This window comes from Primulina eburnea, chromosome 9 (assembly GCF_022965805.1).
Source record: "Primulina eburnea isolate SZY01 chromosome 9, ASM2296580v1, whole genome shotgun sequence".
In the NCBI taxonomy this organism is placed as follows: domain Eukaryota; kingdom Viridiplantae; phylum Streptophyta; class Magnoliopsida; order Lamiales; family Gesneriaceae; genus Primulina; species Primulina eburnea.
In genome coordinates, this window is record NC_133109.1 from 4,549,060 (window position 1) to 4,574,210 (window position 25,151).

Sequence of the window (25,151 nt, forward strand, 5' to 3'; positions counted from 1 at the left end):
AATAACTTCTCGCAATTAAATCGGTAATTCTTAATATTTATTATTATTCAATCACAAAAACTAAACTCATGTGATACAATTTCATGAATTAATTTTAGAATAGGTCTTACGTGAGATCGTCTCACGAATCATAATCTGTGAGACGGGTCAACCCTACCCATATTCACAATAAAAAATAATATTTTTAGCATAAAAAGTAATACTTTTGCATGGGTGACCCAAATAAGAGATCCGTCTCACAGATACGATTCGTGAGACTGTCTCACACAAGTTTTTGCCTTAATTTTATAAGATAAATATTTTGTTTATGTCATTCATGAGTTTATATATATATATATATATATATATATATATATAGTGGGTTTCATGTGAGACTGTCTCACGGATCTTAATCTGTGAGACGGGTCAACCCTACCCATATTCACAACAAAAAGTAATAGTCTTAGCATAAAAAGTATTACTTTTTCATGGATGACCCAAATAAGAGATCCGTCTCACACATACGACCCGTGAGACCGTCTCATATAAGTTTTTGCCATATATATATATATATATATATATATATATATATATATATATATAATTATATAATTACGGATAAATAGCATATTTAATTTTATGTGTTTTTAAAACTCAGACACATTTATCTCATCTGCACGACGGTTTATTTTTAAAAAAAACACAAAAAACTCAGGTTTTTTAAAATGACAAAATCGAAGTTTTAAAAGTTCTTTCAATTGAATTTATGATTAGGTTTCTTGTGAGACGATCTCACGAGTCTTTATCTGTGAGACGAGTCAACCTTACCGATATTCACAATAAAAAATAATACTTTTAGCATAAAAAGTAATATTTTTCATGGATGACTCAAGAAACCCGTCTCACAAAATACGATCCGTGAAACCGTTTCACACAAATTTTTACCTAAATTTATTTTATTATACATAATATAGATAGGTATTATTTATCTAATAATATTGAGAGCGATTTGCATTGAATGCGAAAAACTGGAGCATGTGGAGTGAGTCCACGGTCCACCAAACTCATTAAATGCCATTTTCAAATTTTGAATTTCCTGTTGGCTGCATTTTGATCTCACCTTCCAAATTTTTGCAACGTGTTTAGATCGAAATATTTTTAAAAATATTAAATTTTATAAATTTATATTTATTTGGATATCTTGAATTTATAGTTCATTTATTTTATTTTTAGCTGATATATGATCCATTAATATGATGAATTTCAAATGATAAAAAATTTGAGATATTTGAAATTGACTTCCTAAATTATTTTCTCAATTCCAAATAAATGTATCCAAATGTAGCATTAAAGAATTGACTATTTGACTTTACTTATTCATAAAAAATTAAATTAATGATTTTTGACTCAATTTTAAATTCAATACTTTGTTTTACAGAGGTAAAACTAGTAAATTATCCCTTTTAATATAATAATATAGCTAAAATATAATATTTTAAAAGAAAAACTTTTTATATAAGATAGGACTTAGGTGTGGAGTGGACAATAAAAAGGAACGTGTAGCGCAGGCAACTTGAAATGGCTATAATCATATATATCTTTTTACAAATTTGATATTGGTAGAAAATTATTTTTGGTTTGGTCGCTTGCATATTTCAATTTTTGATTTTGTTATCAGTCAATTTACATTCTTAATATACGTACTAACATATATTTTTCTAAACTTTTAGTTACTAGAAACTGACATGGTGTGGATAATTGTTGATATGACACAGGAAAATATTAATATTGTGATTGATATTGTTGCTATACACGATGTCATGTAAGCACTCCAATGAAAATGATTAAAATTAAAAAAACGTATATGTTAGTGGACTAAAATAGTGAATCGCTGCCAGAAATATTATTCTCCCTTAAATATTTTACCAAAAAAATTATTTTACGATCATTGATATTTCAAGACAAATTTTAAGTTGCCCTATGTCAGCAAATGTTTTGAGAAAAATTACCACACTCTTTTTTATTTACTTTCCTATCCAAAACGTGCACCCAACTAACACAAAAAAGTTTGTGAGACTATTTCATGGATCCATTTTATGAGATGGATCTTTGACCTGACTCATCTCACGGAAAAATGATATTTTTATGTTAAAATATTATTTTTCAAGATAAATATGGATCGGATCGGCTCGTCTAACGGATATAAATCCGTGTGACCGTCTCGTAAGACACATATTCCCAATTAATAGTTTTATCTTAAAAACTCATTCTAATATTATACCCAAAAAAACTCAAAATTAACAATTATACATTGTTAAACTATGTAAAACTACACACAACTTCTACGAGATAGTCTTATGAGTCAATTTTGTGATGTAGATTTCCAACCCAACCCGATCCATGAAAAAATATAAATTTTTATATCAAAAATATCAATTATCTTTGTAATATGAATTGAGTTAGCCCATATCATAGATATAGATATGTGAAACCGTCTTACATGAGACTTAACTACTAATTATATCAACCTAAATTTATGTTAAATGGTATTATTAAAATCAGTTTACAAAGAAATTAAATTGCTTCATATAATATAATTTTATTTAGGTATTAATTTGGTTGATTTAATTGTCATACAACTAAAATAAATTAATTTGTATAAAATGATTTCTTAAAGATTTTGTAAATTATGTATGCAATTGTTTTAAATATATATTACATATATAATAATCAGAGTCGTGTTAAAAAATTTAGTTTATGGTCAATAAAATTAGATATTCATATCACAAAATTGATTTGTAAGACCGTCTCACAAATTTTTTTATGATTAATTACATAATATTACGATTATTCATGTTCCAAATACATCTCACGAATCGATATGCTTCGACATTAATAGCAGAAAAAAAACATAATCTTAGAACTCTAATCCATAATTTCAAACATATCGAGGCTTGATTATTGTAAAAACAATTCCCTCCCACGTAAATTTCTGAAATTATATATTTTTTTAGAAGGAAATTATTTATTTTTTCAAAGAAGAAATATCAAGAATTCTATCACACAATGTACAATCATTTTCATCCAATCCATCAACCATCCTACATTAATGCCACACTGACACTATTTAATTCACTCTCTTCCCTACATAAATACTATTATTATTCACTCCAACAGTGCTAAATTCATTTATTAATGTTAACTTAATTTAAATATTTATACCAAACATTTATTTCTACCTATTTGTGATAATTCTTCGAGCACTTGAAAAAATAAAGGTAATTATATATACTTGATTTGGACGATTCAGGCAAACTCAATTTAATAAAAGATTGAATCTTGAAATAAGTTGGGGGAGAAATAAACATCAGTGAAATCGTCTCACAGAAAACATGTGTTTGGTAAAATTGTGAGTGAAATATTTTAAATTATACAAATATTCAAATCTACAGTTTTTCCCCCAAGATTTATTTGAGCAAGTGAATATGTGAAATTGTCTTTATTTGGGAGTAAGTGTCTTTTTCGCCATTGAATTTCATAAAAACAGAAACATACTGAAATTCATTATTACATTTGGGGGGGAGAGGTGTGGGTGGCAACTTTCCCTGAAGAGCAGAGTATTTAATGCAAGTGGGGACAATAATTAAATGCCAAAATTCTCTTCTCTCTTTTAATTTCATACAACTCAAATGATTAGATCTGAGACCATTTCACAAATTTTTATAGATGGGTCAATCATATCGATATTCATAATAAAAAATAATACTCTTAGAATAAAAAACAATATTTTTCATGGATGATCCAAATAAGATATATGTCTCACAAAATACGACTCATAAGATCGTCTCACATAAATTTTTGACAACTCAAATAGCTTAAAAATTGAGTTTTAATTTACAATCGATATATATTAACTTTATAGCATTTTTATATACTATGTTTTCTTTAATTTATAAGTTATTTCGACATTTCAAAAAAAAAAAAACTATGATCATATAATATCATTTAAAACATTTGTGAAATAATTGACTAGATTATTTATCACTACACTTAAAAAATCGATGGAATGATTGATTGATCACATAAAATTGTAATATTAAAAATAAAATAATGGGAAAAGTTCATATATGGTAGGTTTTTTATTTAAGAAAATATAAAGTAGTTTTCCTTAACTTGATAAGCCAAGAAAGCAAGATGTGTTGGGTTGAAGAAATGTTAATAATCTTGATTTGACTATAATAAAACTTGTTATTGTGTTGTTAACATATTTCGTTGAATGTGTAGTTGAAAAATCAAAATTTGGAAGTTTTGGGAAGCTAAAACTTGAATTCAGCATAGCAGATTCAGCACAGCAGAACTCTGCTTGTTTCAGCATATCTTCCCTTGATTAAGCTTAGCAGGCAGAACGAGCTGTTTTTCCTGTTGATCGAGCTGATTTGACCTCCTTTGTCTACTAATATGTCCTGTTGATCGAGCTGATTTGACCTCCTTTGTCTACTAATATGTAGGAGAGTCTTACTAGAGATATCGGCTGATTGAGAGTTATCCCTTTTATATGAGGTTATAATTGATAGAATCACATTGTATTGAATTAAATCCTCACACTCAAATCACTCAAAAAAAAAAAAAAAAAAAAAAAGAGATGAGTATGATGGAATAGTTGAGTGAGTGATAGTATTTGCACAAAGATATTAAAGAATGTGTATTTGATTGTGAGAGTTATTGTCTCAACTAGATTTGAGAATGTGCCAAGAGTTTTTGTAGGTAGTTGGTAGTTTAAAAAAGAAAATTCTTCTAGTGAATACTTGTACATAGAAGAAATTGGCATTCGAACATTCCTGAAAAAATATGTGCATCTTTGAAGCATTTGTTGTTGTTGTTGTTTTGGTAAGTATTTTTGAAATTTTATCTATATTCTATAAAATATCAAAATGTTTCATACAAAGTATTTGATAAAATGTTTCGATCAAATTGTTCTAATACATTCAACTTACATATCTTTTAAATATTTAAAAAAATATTTATTCATTGTTAGAGATATTATTTTGAATGTTTTCAGCTTGATTTGAAAACCAAGAGTTCAATATTAAAGAACCGAGTTATTGTAGCTCAATAATTTTCTCTCACTGATCCAAACAAGTGATATCAGATCATGTTGTTCTTGAAAGAACATTTAAGATGATTTTTTTACATTCAGTATTCTAAATTAGTGATCATAAAACTATTTCATTGTATTCTTTCAAGAATTAGATTTTGAGATATATTCTCACACTTTATGTATAGTAAAAAAATTCTGACAGCTTGCAATAAAATTGAGAAAAATGACATAACATCTTACTCGATTGTCCAAATAATGAACCATTTTTTGCATTGAAAAATACTCACATATAATAACATTGGTAAAAAAAAAATCAGCTTGTTCATGCATGAAGAAAATAGTCTATTTGTTAAATTCAGACTATGTATTATGTGTTGGTAGAAATATATTCAAATTTGGTTGAAAAACATATATTAATTATGTGTTGGTATAAATTTTTGGTTTAAGTTGTCTATTTTTTATTACTCAATTTAGGTATCTATGTTTTGCATATATTTCATCAATGACATATATTTAGATTGAGCTAAAATTTTAATGTATGTGCTTTCATTTTGCATTACTTTGATTATTTCTATTTTTGTGATTTCCAAACTTTTAGAAATATAGATAGAGAACTAATCATAATTTTTAGAAGGAGTTTTAATTAAATCTTGAGTGGATGTAAACTGTGTGCATAATTTGTTTTAAAATTTAATCTTTTTATTTTCACAAAAGTGAGAGAAATATGTTTAATAAAAATCATTCTTGTTATTATACAAGTTTTTTGATCATAAAAAAAACAAGATTTTTTATTGTGGAAATGCTAACAATATTGATTTTGATGATGACATAACTTGATATTGTGTTGGTAACATATTTAATTAAGTATGTAGTTGATAAATATAAATTAACAGTTTTGGGAAACTAAAACTCGAACTCAGCATATAAGATTCATCACACAAGCCCCCTGCTTGATTCAGCTTAACAATCATCATGAAAACCAGCATATCAACAGACCAAATAGCAGATCAACATGTCAAACCAGTTGACCAATGTAGCAGACCAAATCAGCAGGTCAAACCAGTATGTTCAACAGAAAAATCAGCTCACTTTCAGAAAATAGACAATAACTCAAATATTTCAAAAATTATACAGAATCTTTTTCAAATGACCATATTATTGTTTCCAACATTCATATCATTTTCGAAAGTCATAATTACAACTCTTTGAAGATCATATCAGAAGAAGAAGGAAAGAAAAACCAAAAAACAGTAACTAGAAACATTTATTGAAGGATTTAAATATACAAGGGAGTCTTAATATATATTGCTTAGTGAGAGTTATTCCTTATCTTAGGTTATAATTGAGAAAATGTTATTATAATAGATTAAATCCTCACATATAAATCACTCACACAAAAGATATATGAGCTTGATAAAATAGTTAAGTGTTAGTCTTTGAATAAAGAGATTAAAAAATGTATGTTTGGTTGTGAGACTTGTTATCCAAACCACAGTTGAGAGTGCACTAGTAATTAACTAGCAACTGGTAAGTCCAATTGAATTAAGTGTTCATAAGTGTTGTAATGTCAAATACTTCTAGTTGTAATGCCAATGTCTTAATAGAGGTCAGCTGAGTGAGAGCTATCCCCGAGTGTTCGAACTTCCATAAAAAAATTGTGCATCTTTAGTTGTCGAGTTTATTTATTATTGATGTTTTGGTAGGCAGCGTAAAAGTGTTTTATGCGTTCTATAAAATACCAAAAACACAGTGTTTGATAAAATACTTCAACCAAACTGTTTTAATAAATTCAACTTGCATATCTTTTAAATATTTTACAAAATATTTAGGTAGTTTTAAATAGATTATTTTGAGTGTTTTTTGCTTGGTTTGAAAAACCATTTTGATTTAATTTCTCGATATTCAATATTTAAAAAATTGAACTATTGTAACGCAATATTTGCCTCTGCCTATCCTAACAGTGTGAAGCTTGCACATTGGCTTAATCAAAATTTGAAGTATTCGAGCGCGTTAATAAATCTTTCCATAAAATTACATAAATTATTTTTAAAAAGTACTGATGGCTCGCATTAATTAATTAAATGTTACATTACAATTTCTCCGACAGGTTGTGATACTACTCGATATATATATATATATATATATATATATATATATATATATATATATATATATATAACAAAAGGATGAACTTGAGCCTAAATTTGACAAAACAACTAACATAATCAATTAATGTTTTATCATTCGAATCAAGTGAACGACATTGTGGTTATTTGCTATGTCAAACTCGTTCAATTTTGATCGAAAAAATGTGAAATTTTTTGAAGCAGAAATGACCATGCTGCGCTTTTATTAATATATTTGAATGAATTCATTTGTTGGATAAATTTCAAATTCAGTCGTTGGTTTTATATACATGTAAATTGTAATAATAGCTCGATGACATATTTATTCCTCATATATTGTCCTCCAAATAAAATTTTTCGATCCAAATACAAACTCAAAGTTGGTCAATTTGTTTTTCAGTCAAAGTTAAATCTTCACACAATAAATTTTGATCTTTTTTTTTACACGAAAATTTATGAAACATTATTGTAGCCTGTAGGTAATATTTCGAACATATAATTTTATAAATTTTGTTTCTTGTTTTTCTTTTTTAAAAAGGGGGGTGGGGGGATTTACTATTTTGAAAACACCAAATGTTAAGTTGAGGGCGACGTTTTCTGGAGACTGAAAATCAGCAGAAAGAGAGACAGTGCTGAAAGAAACTTCAGACCCTCATTTACATGTGCACAGATTTTGGGAGTAGCATCTCTTTCGATGTAAGAACGTAAACATTTCACTGTTACAAATGTGAGTGTATCATTGCTCTTTACCAAGCTGTCACCACCCCTGTATGCGCTATGCGGATGTCTGCCCTTTCCTTTTCTTTCTTTTTTGTTTTTCAAATAATTATTATGGCGTAAAAAATCGATCTTTTCGTATTTTCTGATATGGGTTTTGTGTATTTGATGTTATTAGGATCACATTACACCAACATGGATGTAGTTGTTGAGATTGTTCAAACATTGAAAGCTCTGTCCATGTTATATCTCAATTCATCTACTCTCTCTTTCACACACACATGTGAGTCATGACTTGGAAAAATGTTGTTTTGTTGAGATGTCATGTTCTTGTTATTTTGGTGTATCTTTAAATAAGTGGCAAGAAAAGAAAAAAAGATTACATTGATTGATTCAAAGATAACTAAATCACAGTATTCTCCTTTATGAATCTTGATCGCATCTGTTATACATCATGCATGTCTTATGTTGTTGTCTGGGCGTTCTTCTCTTTGTTTTGTTTTGTTTTTTGTTTCTCCTTTTTTTTTGTGTTTATCACGCTGATTGGTTTGTGGGTTTTTGCAGGAGTGAAAATGTTGGAGATCTGGACTTTGTGAGAGAAGATTGAGAAGTCACGTCTGAAACAAAGATACTCAACTCTCCTGTCATTCAATGACTATTTTGATTCCCTTTTGTTTGTGACGTTGGATTGATGTTTTTAGTGTGAAAAGCCAAAAGTAAGAAATAAAAGCATTATCCGAGTTTGGAGTAAAAGACTTGGTTTTTGAAGGGAATCAATAGTTCCACGTTTTCCAAGCTTCCAATTATTAACGTATATAACAGAGAGTCAGTGGGTTCGTTTTGGATCCATAGAGCAGCCAACCTAATTAACCCAAGCCCTTCACAATTCTACCCCGTCTTTTCACTTCTCTGCAGCCTATTGTTTGCTTGCTGCCATTTTAATGGTGCTGGTGGAGCATGGAGTTGGAAGTGTTTCTCTGTCTCTTGTGTGGTGCTGGTACCTAATCATGTGCCCAACAGTGACTTCTCGTTCTTGAAATGAAATCTCTCTGCAGAGATCTGTGCGAATAAGCCATCTTGATACCATTTTTGGAACCTGAATTTGTAGTCGTCTCTGGTTAAATTCATCACCCTCTCTTTGATTTCAGCGCTTTGACTAAAAACTCTTTACAAATTAAATTGCAAAAGAAATTCTTGATTTTCCTCGTAAAAAATATGTTTCTTGGTTGAAAGCGTCATCTTGTTTCCGTTAAATATCCGATTCCCTTTATTTGAAAAGCTCGAGCTTGTTCTCGGTTCGTCTCTAGAGTGTCAGTAAAGTCGTAGGTGCAAGGAAAACTTTAAGTAGTTGTGTGGGTGGCAAAAGGCAAAATAATGCACCTAATGTTTCTTGTTTTATCGTTGTTGTAAACAGACAGTAACATAGAGTTAGAATAAGCAGTAGACCTGTGGCATTTCGTGAAAGGAGAAACTAGTGCTGTCTTCACTTGAAATATTTTTAAAACGAAGCGTGGCATAATTTTCAAGTGGGAAAATGAGTAAAGACTTGAAAAAGGGGGGAAACGTAGAGAAGAGTTGCGATGTGGCTGAGAAAGTAGTGGTGGCTGTTAAAGCATCGAAGGAGATTCCCTAAGACTGCTCTTGTTTGGGCTCTGACTCATGTTGTGCAGCCTGGGGATTGCATTACTCTTGTGGTGGTGGTCTCTTCGCATCACGCTGGTAACATTTTTGTGATCATCCTTTTGAAATCATTGCCCTTTTCATGAGAATTTAGCCTTCTTTTCAATTGAAGTTTTCTGAGAAAATACAATTTGTAAAATTCTTTGTGGTGCAAGGAGATTTAATAAAGCTTTTCGATTCCATAAAGCTTGAGTATGTTTCTGAATCAAGATTAGCAGTTCAGAAGAAATAATGGTTTCAAATTTGTCGAAAATTTCTTGAATTTGAATACATTGCAAATTGCAACATGTTAGCATAATCTTCTGGTTGGCATTGCTCCTTCGTGCCAGTACATTGCCTCTTTTTGGCTGGACTTCCATGGATTTTAGTCAACTAGACTGCTAAATCGATTTTGGAGCGTCGGAAGTAAATATATATAGAAAATCTAAGCGGACACCAAGTTCATTTTCTGCACTGCTTCTAGTGTTTTTATGTGAATCTCTTTATTTGTCAAGCTTGGTGTTTTTTGCAGCTATTCTGAAGAATAGAGCTGTCTTGTTTTTTGAGTTCATTGCTGTTTCTTTTAATTCGTGACATGAGCCAAAAGCAAATGTCATTGATGAAATTTTATATCACCAAAATCAGGTAGAAAATTATGGGGCTTCCCAAGGTTTGCTGGAGACTGTGCTAATGGTCATAGGAGGTCACACACCGGTACAAGTGCAGAACAGAAGTCTGACTTAACAGATTATTGCTCTCAAATGATTCTTCAGCTTCATGATGTTTATGACCCTAACAAAGTGAGAAAAACGTTTTTGCTTATTTGACTAAAGGGATGGATCTGGGAATTTTGTCGAGCAGGGGCGACCTAAATATTTTACATATTTAATGCATTTAACGTGATCTGATGTATACATTGGCATTTCAGATCAACGTGAAGATTAAAATTGTATCCGGGACACCTTGTGGAGCTGTGGCCGGCGAGGCAAAGAAGAATCAAGCTAATTGGGTTGTATTGGACAAGTAATGTCTACGGTCCCCTTAGTTAAAGTATCTAAAATTAGTTATGAAACCTCCCTAAATTAAATTCCTGTTTTTGAATCTCTTTTAGACACCTCAAACACGAGGAAAAACGCTGCATGGAAGAGCTGCATTGCAATATTGTAGTAATGAAGCGTTCCCAAGCAAAGGTTCTTCGTCTGAACCTAGTTGGATCACCTAAAAAGCAACTCGAAGTGAATTCTGACAAAGATCAATCGTCTAAGAAACAAGAAAACAAGACTGATTCTTTGAATACAAATGATTCTTCTTCTTCTTCGGCTCGTGGCCCAGCAGTTACACCTTCTAGTAGTCCCGAGACTTTTACTGCCACTGATGCTGGAACTTCATCGGTTTCAAGTTCTGATCCTGGAACGTCACCTTTCTTCATTGCTGAAATGAAGGATGGCCTGAAAAAAGCCGAGATATTAGTCACAGTAACAAAAAGGGGCCATGATGAGTCCAGTTCAGATACCGAGAGTGAAAATTGGTCTGCCTCCTCGAGTTTAAGATTTCAACCATGGATGGCAGACATTGTTAGTGCACGTTGCCAGTCTTTTGAACGCATTGGAGAGAGCTCCAGACGATCCAACTAACTCGATTAACGCTTCAGTAGAAAAGCTCTCGAAATTAGACATTGAAGATGGGTTCGAATCACCAAGCTATCGATCTAATCTTGATTTTGGTGGCAGTTTGAGGGAAGTGATTGCACTTAGGACTGCCCCTCTGCTCCCCCTCCTTTGTGTTCTATATGCCAACACAAGGCTCCTGTATTTGGGAAGCCTCCAAGGTGGTTCACATATGCCGAGCTAGAGCTTGCCACTGGAGGGTTTTCACAGGCTAACTTCTTAGCTGAAGGTGGATTTGGAACCGTCCACCGAGGGATCCTTCCCGATGGCCAGGCGATTGCTGTCAAGCAACACAAATTTGCGAGCTCTCAAGGGGATCATGAGTTTTGCTCAGAAGTTGAAGTGCTGAGCTGTGCTCAGCAACGTAATGTTGTTATGCTGATTGGTTTTTGCATAGAAGATGGCAGAAGATTGCTAGTGTATGAATATATCTGCAATGGATCATTGGATTCTCATCTTTACGGTATTATACAAGCTATTTTAAGTCTCTCTTCATTAAAGGATAAACGTCAATTTATGACATTTTGCAAATGTCCTCGAAATTTTCAGGGCGTCATCAGGACACACTAGCATGGAATTCACGTAAAAAGATAGCGGTTGGAGCTGCGCGAGGGTTACGATATCTTCATGAAGAATGCAGAGTCGGTTGCATCGTGCATCGAGATATGCGACTGAATAACATTCTGATTACCCATGATTTTGAACCCTTGGTACAAACTTTACCCACATAATTTACTTTCTTTCTTGTTGAGAAATGTTTCTGAGAAATTGGATGTGATTCTTGGTTGATCTTACTTTTATCTGCCAGGTGGGAGACTTCGGTCTTGCGAGATGGCAACCAGATGGTGAGACAGGAGTTGAAACTCGAGTCATTGGAACATTGGGGTAATTTTCAAATTTTGCACTGCCTTTGTTATGTAAAGGTGTAGATCCAAGAATTCAGGAAAGGGGGCGATACAAAATATGAGGGTGGCCGGGTGGGGGCAATTCTCCTTGGGGGAAGGCAAACAAAGGTGGCCTGCCACCCACCTCATTTCGACAAAGTACATTATGTCGCCCCCTCATCCAAAATTCTGAAATCTGGTTGAACAATGTGAGTTTGATAAACTATCTTGATCACAAGGTACTTGGCACCTGAGTATGCCCAAAGTGGTCAGATCACAGAAAAGGCCGACGTTTACTCATTTGGAGTGGTGCTTTTGGAGCTTGTCACTGGGCGTAAATCGCTGGACCTTAACAGGCCTAAAGGACAGCAATGCCTTACTGAATGGGTATAGCTCTTTCCACAGCGCATTGGTATTTGTACTTGAGCTTGGTCTCTCCGCTTCTATATCCACAGGTTATTTTACGCTGATACAATTCTTGACAGGCACGTCCCTTACTGGAAGCATATGCCATTGATGAACTGGTTGATCCACGAATGAGAGGCAACTATGCGGAGAATGAGGTTCACTGTATGTTGCAAGCCGCATCCCTATGTATATGCCAGGATCCTCAGGCAAGGCCTCGCATGTCACAGGTAACTTTTTTTTTTTTTGCTTAAATATATACTTGTGCTCAAATGATTCTGAAGGCACATAAATATTCCTTTAAAGAATGTCGGGGCACGCATTTTATTAGAGATATTTTCACTTGCCTATATTTTCCGATAATAGGTACTTCGTATACTTGAAGGCGATGTCATTAATTCAAGTCAAATATCCAGTCCACGATATGATGCAGGCAACCGGAGTGGTAGGATTTGTTCATCAGATCACCAACATGAGCATTGTGTTGGCCCTATTAGGAACGAGGAATCCATAAGTTTTAGCTCGAGGCTTTCTGTTAACTCGAGAACGAGTTTTAGAGATGGAGACGGAGTCAAGATCATTGGCGAAACAAATAGCAGAATCTGCTCATAACTATGTTTACCATCCTTTCATGTTCTTCGTTTTTAAGATTTCGCTGCTTGTATAGAACTAGCTGTATCGCGTTGTAATCCAATGAGAAATGAATTACATTGTAATTTTGCGTGATGAGGTTTAGTGTACTCGTTTCTACTTGAATTAAGCCAATGAAGGCCTAGCAATTGTAGTCCTTTCCTTGTCATGTTTTGGAAGGTACTGGTTCAGTCTAGCATTGTATGATTGGGATACAATTCGAGTAGTCGGATGTCAATCGAGTCAATAATGAGAATATTGTCACGGGAACTAGACTAGCTCCAATGAACTAGAAAAAAATTGGACTAGGTGTCAATATTCATGGTGGTTTGGCCAGAATATGCAAACCCGACTGCACAGCAACTGGCAAGCTGCCTGGCGAATCATAGCTTCATTTTCATACAAGGAAAACTAAAGGTTGTCAAAGATTTTACACAGAACATTGCGCTATTGCAACATGAGACCTAGGCAGCGCCGCTGAGCATCGATACCGTTCTTCCCATTGTCTTCAACGATTTAAGACATGCATGTTTATTGTAGAACCAGTGATTTATGCTTCTACACTAGTGTTTTCAAGGCTTCCTCATTTTCGACCTAGCATATCTGGAAACAATGATGAAGATAAAAGTTTAATATTAAATTATGAATCGTGAAACGAACATGAATGCAATGGACATTATTGAGTAGCGTAGATTACTCTATGTGCATGCCACCCCGGTCCGAGGAAGGTAACGAGCTGCCTTGAATTGCATTCATTGCCTCCGTTGCTTGTTCAACTTTCTGCGAATACATGGAATTTTTTTGACAAAAGTAACTCCAATGTTTTAAGCGCAGTTTTCGTATAAAGATGGGCAGGATCAAAAGATCTCATTTTGTCACATGAAACAAGCTCGTACCTCAAAATCAGCAAATGCGACTGGCATTCCACCTCGAGTGCGAACCTTAAGGCCGTTGAATCCCGGGTATCTGAAATGCAAAGGAATGAACTATCAATCCTTGTCAAATCCATTTTTATATTTTAAGAAAGTTGTTGGAAAATCTGAATATGCTGAGTCCTCAACTATTCTTGAGGTCCCTTGTTTTGGCTACACAAACATGGTTCATCGTTCAGGGGCAACTTACTGAGAAAGAACTTGCTTCAGTTCCGCATCAGTACTGTTGGGACCCAGATTAGCGATAAACAGGGTCGAGCATGCGCCATCTGCTGTCTTTTCTTGATCCTATGACAACCATTTGCACAGAAGCTAATGACAATACGCCAACCAAAAATAATATGGACAGTAAACATCTTTGTTCCACGTATGTATTGAAATTAGGGATGTAATCATTAATCGAGTTGGTTCGCGAGCTTTTCAACCTAACTCGATAAATATTTGATCGTATTCTAAGTTATTGAACTCGAACATGGTCAAATTTTTTTCGAGTCGAGCCAAATTATTTTGTTCGATAGTTCGCAAAATTTAACATTTTACTAAATATGTATACATCTTGAGCTTTTCGGACATTTTGAGCTTTCGGACATTCATTCCCGAACCTTAATATTCGAGCAATAACTCAAATAGCCAGCGAATTGGTTCGAACATTAGGAGCCGTACTCAAACTTCAATTCGAGCCAAACTCGAGCAAAAGAATTTAAAATTTAAAAGCTTCAATCTAGCTCGAACTCGAATATACTTAATTCGAGCAAAATTTGAGCCTTAAATTTTTACTAATATTCGACTCGATTCAGTTCGTTTATATCCCTAATTGGAATGCCAACAAATTATTAATTTTTCTTTCAAACATTATAAAGAAGTATTCTCAGTCAGATAAAGTGGGTGTGGCGCAGTCTATCTTTACAGCTCAACAAGTTCCAAGAGTTGAGTAAACAAGATAAATGTAGGAAGAGTCAGCTTACATTCCGTGGAGCAAAGGAATCATTATCCTCAGCTGCTTTTTCAGTGCTGTAAAATGCAAGATGGTGTTTTATTAGATCCACGGTGGTCAATCCACAATAATTGGGCAAAAAAGGAACGTTGTGATGATAGACATCATTTCTACGTTAAATATGTATAACCTATTTTCCACTGCTGAACCATGTAGGTTACCAGAGTCATTGGTAGTTGGATCATCGGAATCACTCTCTCCTGAAAGTAACAATGTGAATTTGTGTCACGTCAAAGAGACAAATCAGCGATGTTATCAGGAACTATTCATACTACAATACAGAGACTGATAACAGTTAATAGACCAGCATACAAATTGAAATCAAGAATTTTCTCTGTTAATCCTTTCACTTATTTCCATGTTCTTCCAGATTATACTTCCTTGGGAAGAACCACAACCCCTTCCCTTGGGACAGCGCACAGGACCCATGTTCAAGGTCGAGTTCTATTTAAGGTGTCGACCAAGGCCAAAAAAGAAGGAAGGGTGTTTTTGCAGTGTTTCTAATAATTTGCACACCATATTACCATAGTCATTTGATGATTCCCTAGCATGGGTACCAGATGTTTTCCTTCTGTCAATAACCACGTATGGACCACTTCCTGCGACAATGAGTATTTTCAGCCACTGTCAAGGGTCTAATCGAGCCAAATAGCAACTAATCAATCCATCATATGATGGCTAGATGTTATAAGACCTCAGAAGTGATCATAAGAAAAAGAAACAAAACATTATTACCTGGTTTAATTTTTCTAGTGGAATTTGATCTTGCCAATTCGATGTGCAAAGTTGAACCAGTTTGAGGATCAAATTTTACACCCTATGATAGACCATGCACAAATACAAAGTGAGGAAACACGTAATAATACCTAAGTATAATATTCCAAAACATGATTATCCTCAACGAAAGTACAAACATAAGATCATGCATGCATGTCTGACTAATTTGATCTTGCCAATTCGATGTGCAAAGTTGAACCAGTTTGAGGATCAAATTTTACACCCTATGATAGACCATGCACAAATACAAAGTGAGGAAACACGTAATAATACCTAAGTATAATATTCCAAAACATGATTATCCTCAACGAAAGTACAAACATAAGATCATGCATGCATGTCTGACTGATGCACGAAACGGGAAATCAGAATAACCTAGAGATTTGGAAATGTTACTCCCAGGAACAGAAAATGGCAGAAATTTCTCCTTCATTCAAACGTTTCCCCTTATTTGGTTCTGTTTCTCATTTTCATTTTTCATCCACCATAATAAAAACAAACATCATCGTCCATTTTTATTCTCTTTAACAAACCAAATTTTCCCTCCTTTTTACATCTTCCAACATTTTCATTACTTTTAATGCAATTTTTTTATCAATTCCCAGAAAAAATAAAATTTATTATAATATATTCTAACTGAAAAAAATTAATAATTTATATAATTATCTTATTATGTAACATTACCACCAGGTAGATGACGTGACTTGGAGTCAAATACATCTTTGCATGCAAATTATTTACCCAAAACATTTCCACAAAATATTACCTCATATATCCTAAAAGAAAACCAAACAAAATGTACCCCGATCTGTCCCATTCGCAGAGTAGCTATAAATTTCATATGAGAAAACTTAGTCAAAGTTCTAAGCTCGAGCCAGATGCACATTATGTAAATCAGAATTGAAAGGGTCATTATAGCTACAATTATTGCCTTTCTCTTCCTTTCCCCCTTCTATTCCCCAGAAAGATAGGAAAAGATTTTGCATTCCTGCAATACTCTACTTGATACTCAAGATTTACATATATGCTTTTGTGACTGAGAAACCAATAAAAATCCATTAACTAATCAGCAAAAGTATGTCTAGGCGAAATATTTCGATTTGGCGAAGCATAAACTTTTGTAACCTGGATATTTTCTTAACAAACTCTCAGTAATCTTGCTTAATATTCTATTTTTAGCAAATGACTAAGAAATAACAAAGCTAAAATAACCACAAAAAAATGACCATCTTGGATTCTGTAAGCTACTCCAACCACTTTATAATACATTTACTGGATGCAATATAAAAAATATTCTAGCCAGGTGGGATAACTTCCAAAATGTTTAGCATATTGTTATATGTGCGCGACTAGGATCTAGTTAAAGGTTGACTTGTGCCGGCGTTCTCTATGATTGTTGCCAAAAACTTACAAGTTAAATTTTGTGAGACAGATCTCTTATTTGGGTCATACATGCAAAAGTATTACTTTTTATGCTAAGAATATTACTTTTATGGTGAATATCGGTAGGGTTGACCCGTCTCACAGATAAAGATTCGTGAGACCGTCTCACAAGAGACCTACTCATAATTGTTCAATTGTTTATGAGATTTAATATTACTTTTTATTGTGAATATCGGTAGGTTTGACCCGTCTAAAATAAAGATTTGTGAGACCGTCTCACAAGAGACCTACTCATGATTGTTCAATTGTTTTTATGAGATTTTCTTCCGTTTCAGCCTATGTTTGATTAAGTTTGTCAAGGCTCGTTTAATGAGAGAACCTCACGATCTCGGACTCACAAGTGATGATAAATTCTTAAGCTTGAATTTTATTAATCAAGAAACCAAGTACTTTTGCAGAAAATAAACAGACTCACTGACAAACCAAAACTCAAAAGACCAATACTAATAAACTTCAAATTTTGAAAGACCAATTCTACGAAAAAACCAAATCCTAAAGAAAGAAAAAGAAACAAAAGCTAGACTCCACAACTCTATGGCTTCACGCTGTCACTCTTGAACTTCCCATTCGTGCAACTCTTGTAAACAATATCCTTGGTTGATGTAGCTACGTCACATGGACTCGGAGAAGGTTGGGCCGAGCCCATGACACACACAAAAATAGATAATTAAGACCCATGAATAAAAATTAATAAGAAAGCATTCCTAGAGCAATCATTGCAATTTGAAATAGTTTCACCATGAAGTCAAACCTCAATCATTTTGCAACTCTTTCGCTAATCAGAGGGCAGCCTAGTGGTCAAAGAATAGGTTCTTTGGCCACAAAAGAACGTATTTTGTGCATGCTTGAACAGGGTAGTGATTGTGGTCTTTTTCACATGCCTAATGGGTTTAATTGCTGCATGCCAAAACCCCAAACAGACGCAATATAGCTTCCCACAATCAAGTTGAAGAAAAATGAAATAAAGCATCGCTGTAAATAACTTCCAAATCAATTTCTTTTCCTCCCATCGAATAATTTATTGCTATTCATTCATCCCCCTAGATTAGAAATTTAGAACAGCACAGGCAACAATCAAAGAAAAATAATAATAGAAAAAACACACAGAAACTTGGCAAATGCAACAATCCATATAAATCGAAGGAAGAAACAACACCAGAAAGTAACTAAAGATCAGTTTCAATACCGACTAACATTTAGAGAATGCAAAGCTGCCATTGCTGATTGATGATTCACAAAGGTGGCAAAAGCCACAGCCTGCAATTGCAAACCAGAGTTACAATAACCTGAATTACCATAATATGGTCATATCTAACTTTCCCCTTCATGACCAGCGAAACTGCAGATAAAAAAACATTTTCCTGGAGAATTCAACAAAGCTCGTAAATACATTCATACTTGAATAAAAGAATTCAGATTTAATGTATTTTTTAGAAATTTAATGCAATCCATAGTTACAATCAAAGAAACAAACATTTCACTGAGACGGCACATGGATGACAAGTGACTCGAAATCCATGGCAAGATCGTCAATCAAAAAGCATCTCTAATCATTGTAAATATTCCTCAAACAGCAAATGGACTCTTTAGACTTCTAAAAATGCAATTGCAACAAATTAACCTTTTAATCCAACCCACTGAGCTGAGATTATAACTGAAAATACATTCAAAATTAGAACGAATAAACAATTCTATTTTTAAAACACCATGTTAGCTAACAGCTTTAGTATTTTAATTGAGATTAAATGGATTAAAAAAAACTAAATTGGAAGGCGAAGAGAACTGGAGAAGTAAAACCTGATTACCACGGCCAGTGTATTTGAGCTGGCAATAATCAAACCCAGGACGTCGACGGAAGAGATTGTGAATCTCACGGGCCTTCACGTCCTCGGGAAGACCGGAGACAAAAAGCGTGCTGATTCCATCTCTGTCTTTGGATGCATATCCATATTCCTGCGGAGGAGGAGCCAAGTAGTACGGTTCATATGGCGGCGGAAGTGCCATGTCGGAGAAGGTGGCGACGGCGATGGAAGCGTTGCTGGACTGGACGTGAGTGACCGAGTCAGTAAATCAATGAGCTTTGGACTTTGGTACTGTGGGCCGGCTCAGCTCGATTCTCTCACAAGTTGGCCCATTAATGGCCCAATTTACCTGATCCAAATAATAATACAACAATATTCATATTCCAATTTTAATTTTATTCAACTTAATCTCACATTTTATTTTTTCGAAAATTAGTAAATTTTTTATCATAAATATTATTAAGTGAATTTTTAATAAATTATTTTATATTTATTATTTGACTTCAATTAAATTATTTTAAGTGCATAGTTGCCTTCATGTTTAGAGAACTTGATCTATTTCATCAAGATTTTTTTAAAAAATTGAAAATGGCACCCAAAAACGAGGTTGGTGGTGTAACATAATCATCAATTTGTTTTAGAGTAGGTCTTTTGTGAGACAGTCTTACGGATCTTTATCTGTGAGACGAGTCAACTCTACTCATATTCACAATAAAAAATAATACTTATAACATAAAATGTAATATTTTTTTATGAATGACTCAGATAGATATCCATCTCACAAAATACGACCCGTGAGACTTTCTCACACAAGTTTTTGTCTTTTTTTTTTAAAATTCATAAATATAATAATGGTCACCACAACTTTAAGAAAAATAATAATTCTCCCTAGATTTAATTTATTCCACACGCTACTTATTATTTTATAAATCCTCGAAAGGACTACTTGCCTCCAAGTCTTCGAATTTCTTGGAATAACGATACCACCAAAACCTAAGCCAAAAGCAACTCTCTACCATAATTTGATCAATGCAAGGAAAAAGTCTTGAGTGTAATTAACACAAGTTTTACATGTACACATGACAATATACATTTAAACATTCTTCAATTTTAACTCATTTTCCATTGAAAATGCACAAAAATTAATTTTTTTATGAACGGTGAATTACTTTTTGGGTGTATGTTAGATATGTACGTTAATCTTTAAACCTACACATCATATAAACTTGTAGAAACTGCATATCAGTTCAAGAAAGTAAGATTTTTGTAAGATTCGAACTTGAGACCTAGACGTCAACGTTCACACCATCAACCAATTCAGGTGCTATAAAATAACTGATTGAATGACATTTGCATAATGTTATTTCTCACTACCTAATGTAAATCGAGCATATTACTTAAATATAAGAGTAGGTCTCTTGTGAGACAGTCTCACGAATCTTTATCTGTGAGACGAGTCAACACTATCGACATTCACACTAAAAAGTAATACTCTTAACATAAAAAGTAATATTTTTTTATAGATGACCCAAATAAGATATTTATCTCACAAAATACGACCTGTAAGACCGTCTCACACAAGTTTTTACCTAAACATAATTACCTTACAATTGAATTGGTCAAATAAATTCTCATGATATGATAATTCCATAACCTATTTAAAATTAGAACATAAAAAACAAACCATTATAAATGTTAGATCTTTTAAAACTTTGGCTTAAAGGAAAAACAAGAAGCCATACTATTGATTTCCCTCTAAGATTTAAAATCTATGCTTCACACGTTTTCTTCGATTTCTTGAATTACAATAACAGCTCAAACTGAATTTATTTATCATACAATATATACGCACACAACATGGACTGGCAATGCTCATCTCATTGCATTTCAAGGAACTCCTCTCACTCATTTTAGAGGGTCTTTTCACCCCCTCGATTTTTTTGGCGATCCTAAGAATTTATATTCTAGAAATTGATTTAAAGAAGTTAGAGTCGAGCTACGTCGATGGAACACAAGCACGCATTCTTTCATGGAACGCTTGAAGTAACTATCTTTCGCGCCACCGTGAACAAACCATCCCTCCCATTCAAGGTACATAATTTAGTTACATTTTGAGAAATTTTAGACAGGAAACATTTTTTCTTCTGGTTATTTTAAGAATGATACAGGTTTTTAAGGAAAACAACTTTATTTCAAGGAGATACTAAGACAGCATACCGTGTATTGCAGTGCATATCTGCGAGTGGAAAGCCTACCTATGTGTCAATCAAAGTAGACAATAAAACAATGGCGAAAACTACGCAGGAACGAGACCGTGTTTGGAACCAAACCTTTCAAATCCTCTGCGCCCATCAACCAAATACAACCATTACAATTACCATGAAAAGAAAACGTTCTGTCTTGGGAAAAATCGACATCCAAGCTAACAAGCTTTTACATGAACAAAGTTCAATCAATGGCTATTTCCCACTCTCCAAAGCAAATGGAAAACCAAACAAGAAGCTCAAGTTACAGTTTATTGTACGGTTTAAACAAGCAGAAAGTGCGAAAAATTGGGACACGGTATTGTATAAAGGGATTAAGAATGCTGCATTTCCCTTGAGGTCGAATTGCAGTGTCAAATTGTATCAAGATGCTCATCATCGTCCCACGTTTCAACCGCCGTTTGATCTTTGTGAGAAGCCAAGAAATTTGTGGGAAGATATTTATATTTCTATTGATGGTGCAAAGCATTTGATTTATATTGCAGGATGGTCATTAAATCCTAAAATGGCCCTAGTACGTGCAAGAACTCTGTTCATAACCTCATACTTGGCATCCACCATTTCATTTTCTTGATTTCTGACACATCATGTACGTATTTACTTAGGTGCGCGACCCTCAAACAGACATCCCTCATGCACGAGGGGTGAAGCTCGGTGAATTATTGAAGCGAAAAGCAGACGAAGGCGTGGCGGTGAGAATCATGCTTTGGGATGATGAAACATCCCTGCCAGTCATTAAGAATAAAGGGATCATGGGAACTCAAGATGAAGATGCATTAGCCTATTTCAAGCATACTAAAGTGATATGCAAACTGTGCCCTAGACTGCACAATAAATTCCCAACAGCCTTTGCCCATCATCAGAAGACGATAACAGTGGATATTCGGGTTCTTCCCTCTTCAAGAAATCGAGAAATCACAAGCTTTCTTGGTGGTTTCGATCTCTGTGATGGAAGGTATGACACAGAAGAACATTCACTTTTTCGAACACTTAACACAGAATCCCATTGCTACGATTTCTACCAAACCAGTCTACCAGGGGCTAGTCTGCATAAAGGAGGGCCAAGAGAGCCATGGCATGACACGCATGCCTGCGTAACTGGCCAAGCTGCACGAGACATTTTAACCAATTTCGAGCAAAGATGGACTAAACAATGTGATCACAACTTACTAGTTCAACTCAGTTCCGTTCCAGAATTATCTCAGCAGCCTAATTCCATAACCAGTTCTCCTCAAAGAAACTGGAATGTCCAAGTTTTTCGGTCAATTGACCATCTTTCCGCTTACCCTTCGACTGAAAACGTTACCACTGAACGAAGCATCCACGAAGCTTATGTCGAGGCAATCAGGTGTGCGGAAAGGTTTATATACGTCGAGAATCAGTACTTCATTGGAGGTTGTCATCTTTGGGATGCGAACAAGCATTGCGGATGCAGGAACTTGATTCCTGTTGAGATTGCACTAAAAGTAGCAAGCAAAATCAAGGCAAGGGAACGGTTTGCGGTATATGTTGTGATACCAATGTGGCCAGAGGGAGCAGCAGATAGTGAAACGGTGCAAGACATACTGCACTGGACGAGGGAAACAATGCAAATGATGTATGGGATTGTAGGAGAAGCGATTCAAAAAAGTGGTGGGCAAGAACATCCAAGGGATTACTTGAATTTCTTCTGCCTGGCTAATAAGGAAAAGGAGGTAAAAGGAGAGTTCGTTCCTCCATACACACCTCATCAAGGAACACAGTACTGGAATGCACAGAAACATAGAAGGTTCATGGTTTATGTGCACTCCAAGATCATGATAGGTAAGAAGTAATCATAAAACTTGTGAAATTGTGAATTCAAAAGCCCGGTTGAATTATGAATTTTGTTCACTAAATGGAGTTTCACTAGTGCTTTGTTGGTTTTCAGTGGACGATACTTACTTGCTAATTGGTTCTGCAAACATCAACCAAAGATCGATGGATGGACAACGAGATACCGAGATTGCGATAGGATGCTATCAACCAAGAAGTGAGGAAAGCAATTCAGACAACAAGAACATTCTTTCATTTCGTATGTCACTATGGTACGAACATACCGGAAAAGCTCACGAAGTTTTCCGAGAGCCTCAAAGTTTGAAGTGCGTGCAAAGTATTCGATCGGTGGGAGACGATATGTGGGAAAGTTACAGTCGGGACGAGATACAAGATATGGGAGGTGTCCATTTAGTGAGTTATCCTGTCAATGTAACCAAAGAAGGTCGCGTTGAGGATTTAGCAGAGGGTGAGGGCTGTTTTCCAGACACCAAAACACCGGTGAGAGGGAAGAGATCCAAGGTTTTGTCATCCATATTTACTACATAGCAAGGGCTATGGCTTCGATTTTATCACATCTGCTTGATTTATCATCATTCATTGGTTCTGACAAGGCTCTGTAGGATATCTGTAAACCATCGTGATTCATTATCGATATATATATAACGTGCAGCAAGTTTCCTTTGGTTTTTAACATACGTAACAAACCCATCAATCTGCTTCGAATTTTCGTGAAGTACCGGAGAGTAAGTTCAAATGGAGTTTTGATTGGAAAATAATCTTCTTTTCTTCGCGGAAGTCACAAAATATTGGCATGGAAAAAGCTGGGGTTCAAAAATTACAAAAAGAATGCAATTTACCGCATCGGACGAAGAAACTTAAAACTAAAAAAAAATATCAAGCTTCTTCTCGCGGAGAGCAACTACATGGGCCGTCTGCCCATCAGCTCCTGGTAGCTGACACGGGTTTTATCCCATAGATTTCATCAGCAAATTCCATGTTACACTGGAAGAAGTTATATGCTGCACCGGGGAGCTACTCCGGGTGTATTGCCAACCATTGGATTGTGGTAATAAGCAGACTTCATCATTTCTCAGCACCAGTTTCGCAAATTGAAAGTAGAATTTGTAGTTGAACGGTAGATGCCAGGCGAAATCTGCATAAAGAAAGCAATTAGAAATTTAGAATTTCCAACAACAAAATAATAATGAAAATAAAATAAAAAGAAATAGATTATCCTTTATTTGGGACAAAGGCAAAACTCAAGACAAGTAGGGGAAGATCAAATATTTAAAATATCAGTCCATACATAGAAAAGAGACAAACTGCATAAAATTACATATATATATATATATATATATATATATATATATTCCCAACTGAATAGACATACACGGCTTCTCCAAAAAAATGAAAGACGGGGCCAATTTATTCAAAAAACAAATGTTTATGCATTTGTAATTTTTCCACACAAAAATCAGTTTGAGAGCCCTTGGCTCAAATACACTAAAGCAACCCTGCCCGTGCACCGCGACTAAAATTCGAAGTTTTCCCCTGACCAATACCACTAGTGGATAATGGCACATATACCACCCTTTATGAAAACCTAAAAAATAGAACCTGTATTAAATTAATGATCTTTCACACCCTGTGTTTTGAAAAATGAGGCACAAAACCCCTGGCATATTCAGTCGTGCTTGTATGCACTTTGCAAGTAAATATTCGGGTTTCGAGGGGTACAAAGTACATATAAATACAGCTGAATATGCCAGCAATTTTACATCTCAATTTTTAAAACAAGGGTTGGTGTTTTTGGGGGGGGGGGGGGGGTGGTGTGTAATGTAAAAGACTATTAATTTAATACAGGGGGCACCCTGCTAGCGTCCCTAATAAACAAATAAGGCAGGATTTTGACAAGGTAAAGAAAAGAAGTTTCGTGCTAGTGCTACTCCGCGACAAAGTTAACTAAAGATGCCCGAT

The 25,151-nt window shown here is 34.4% G+C and overlaps 3 protein-coding genes and 1 pseudogene across 3 annotated transcripts in view; 2 read left to right on the forward strand and 2 right to left on the reverse strand.

The window, feature by feature from the left end:
• The first annotated feature begins 7,772 nt into the window (after window positions 1–7,772).
• Window positions 7,773–13,322, forward strand: LOC140841155 (inactive protein kinase SELMODRAFT_444075-like; annotated as a pseudogene).
• A 316-nt stretch (window positions 13,323–13,638) lies between these two features.
• LOC140841156 (polyadenylate-binding protein 2) lies at window positions 13,639–19,419 on the reverse strand. The gene is made up of 10 exons (XM_073208378.1): window positions 19,109–19,419; window positions 18,506–18,568; window positions 15,827–15,908; window positions 15,616–15,690; window positions 15,222–15,291; window positions 15,063–15,108; window positions 14,288–14,385; window positions 14,062–14,131; window positions 13,863–13,945; window positions 13,639–13,768 (listed from the first exon to the last, which is right to left on the reverse strand). Exons 1-10 carry the CDS (start codon window positions 19,313–19,315, stop codon window positions 13,738–13,740), a joined length of 825 nt encoding a protein of 274 aa, XP_073064479.1. The 5' UTR covers window positions 19,316–19,419; the 3' UTR covers window positions 13,639–13,737.
• A 1,569-nt stretch (window positions 19,420–20,988) lies between these two features.
• LOC140841161 (phospholipase D alpha 4) lies at window positions 20,989–24,049 on the forward strand. Its single transcript, XM_073208382.1, has 4 exons — window positions 20,989–21,204; window positions 21,343–21,891; window positions 21,983–23,180; window positions 23,287–24,049. The coding sequence occupies exons 1-4, from the start codon at window positions 21,118–21,120 to the stop codon at window positions 23,718–23,720; spliced, it is 2,268 nt and encodes a 755-aa protein (XP_073064483.1). The 5' UTR covers window positions 20,989–21,117; the 3' UTR covers window positions 23,721–24,049.
• Window positions 23,795–25,151, reverse strand: part of LOC140841162 (protein FLX-like 3) — a 104,600-nt gene continuing 103,243 nt past the window's right edge. The window contains exon 6 of the transcript XR_012120107.1: window positions 23,795–24,327. The gene's annotated coding sequence lies outside the window, so the exon portion shown is untranslated. The remainder of the gene's footprint in view (window positions 24,328–25,151) is intronic.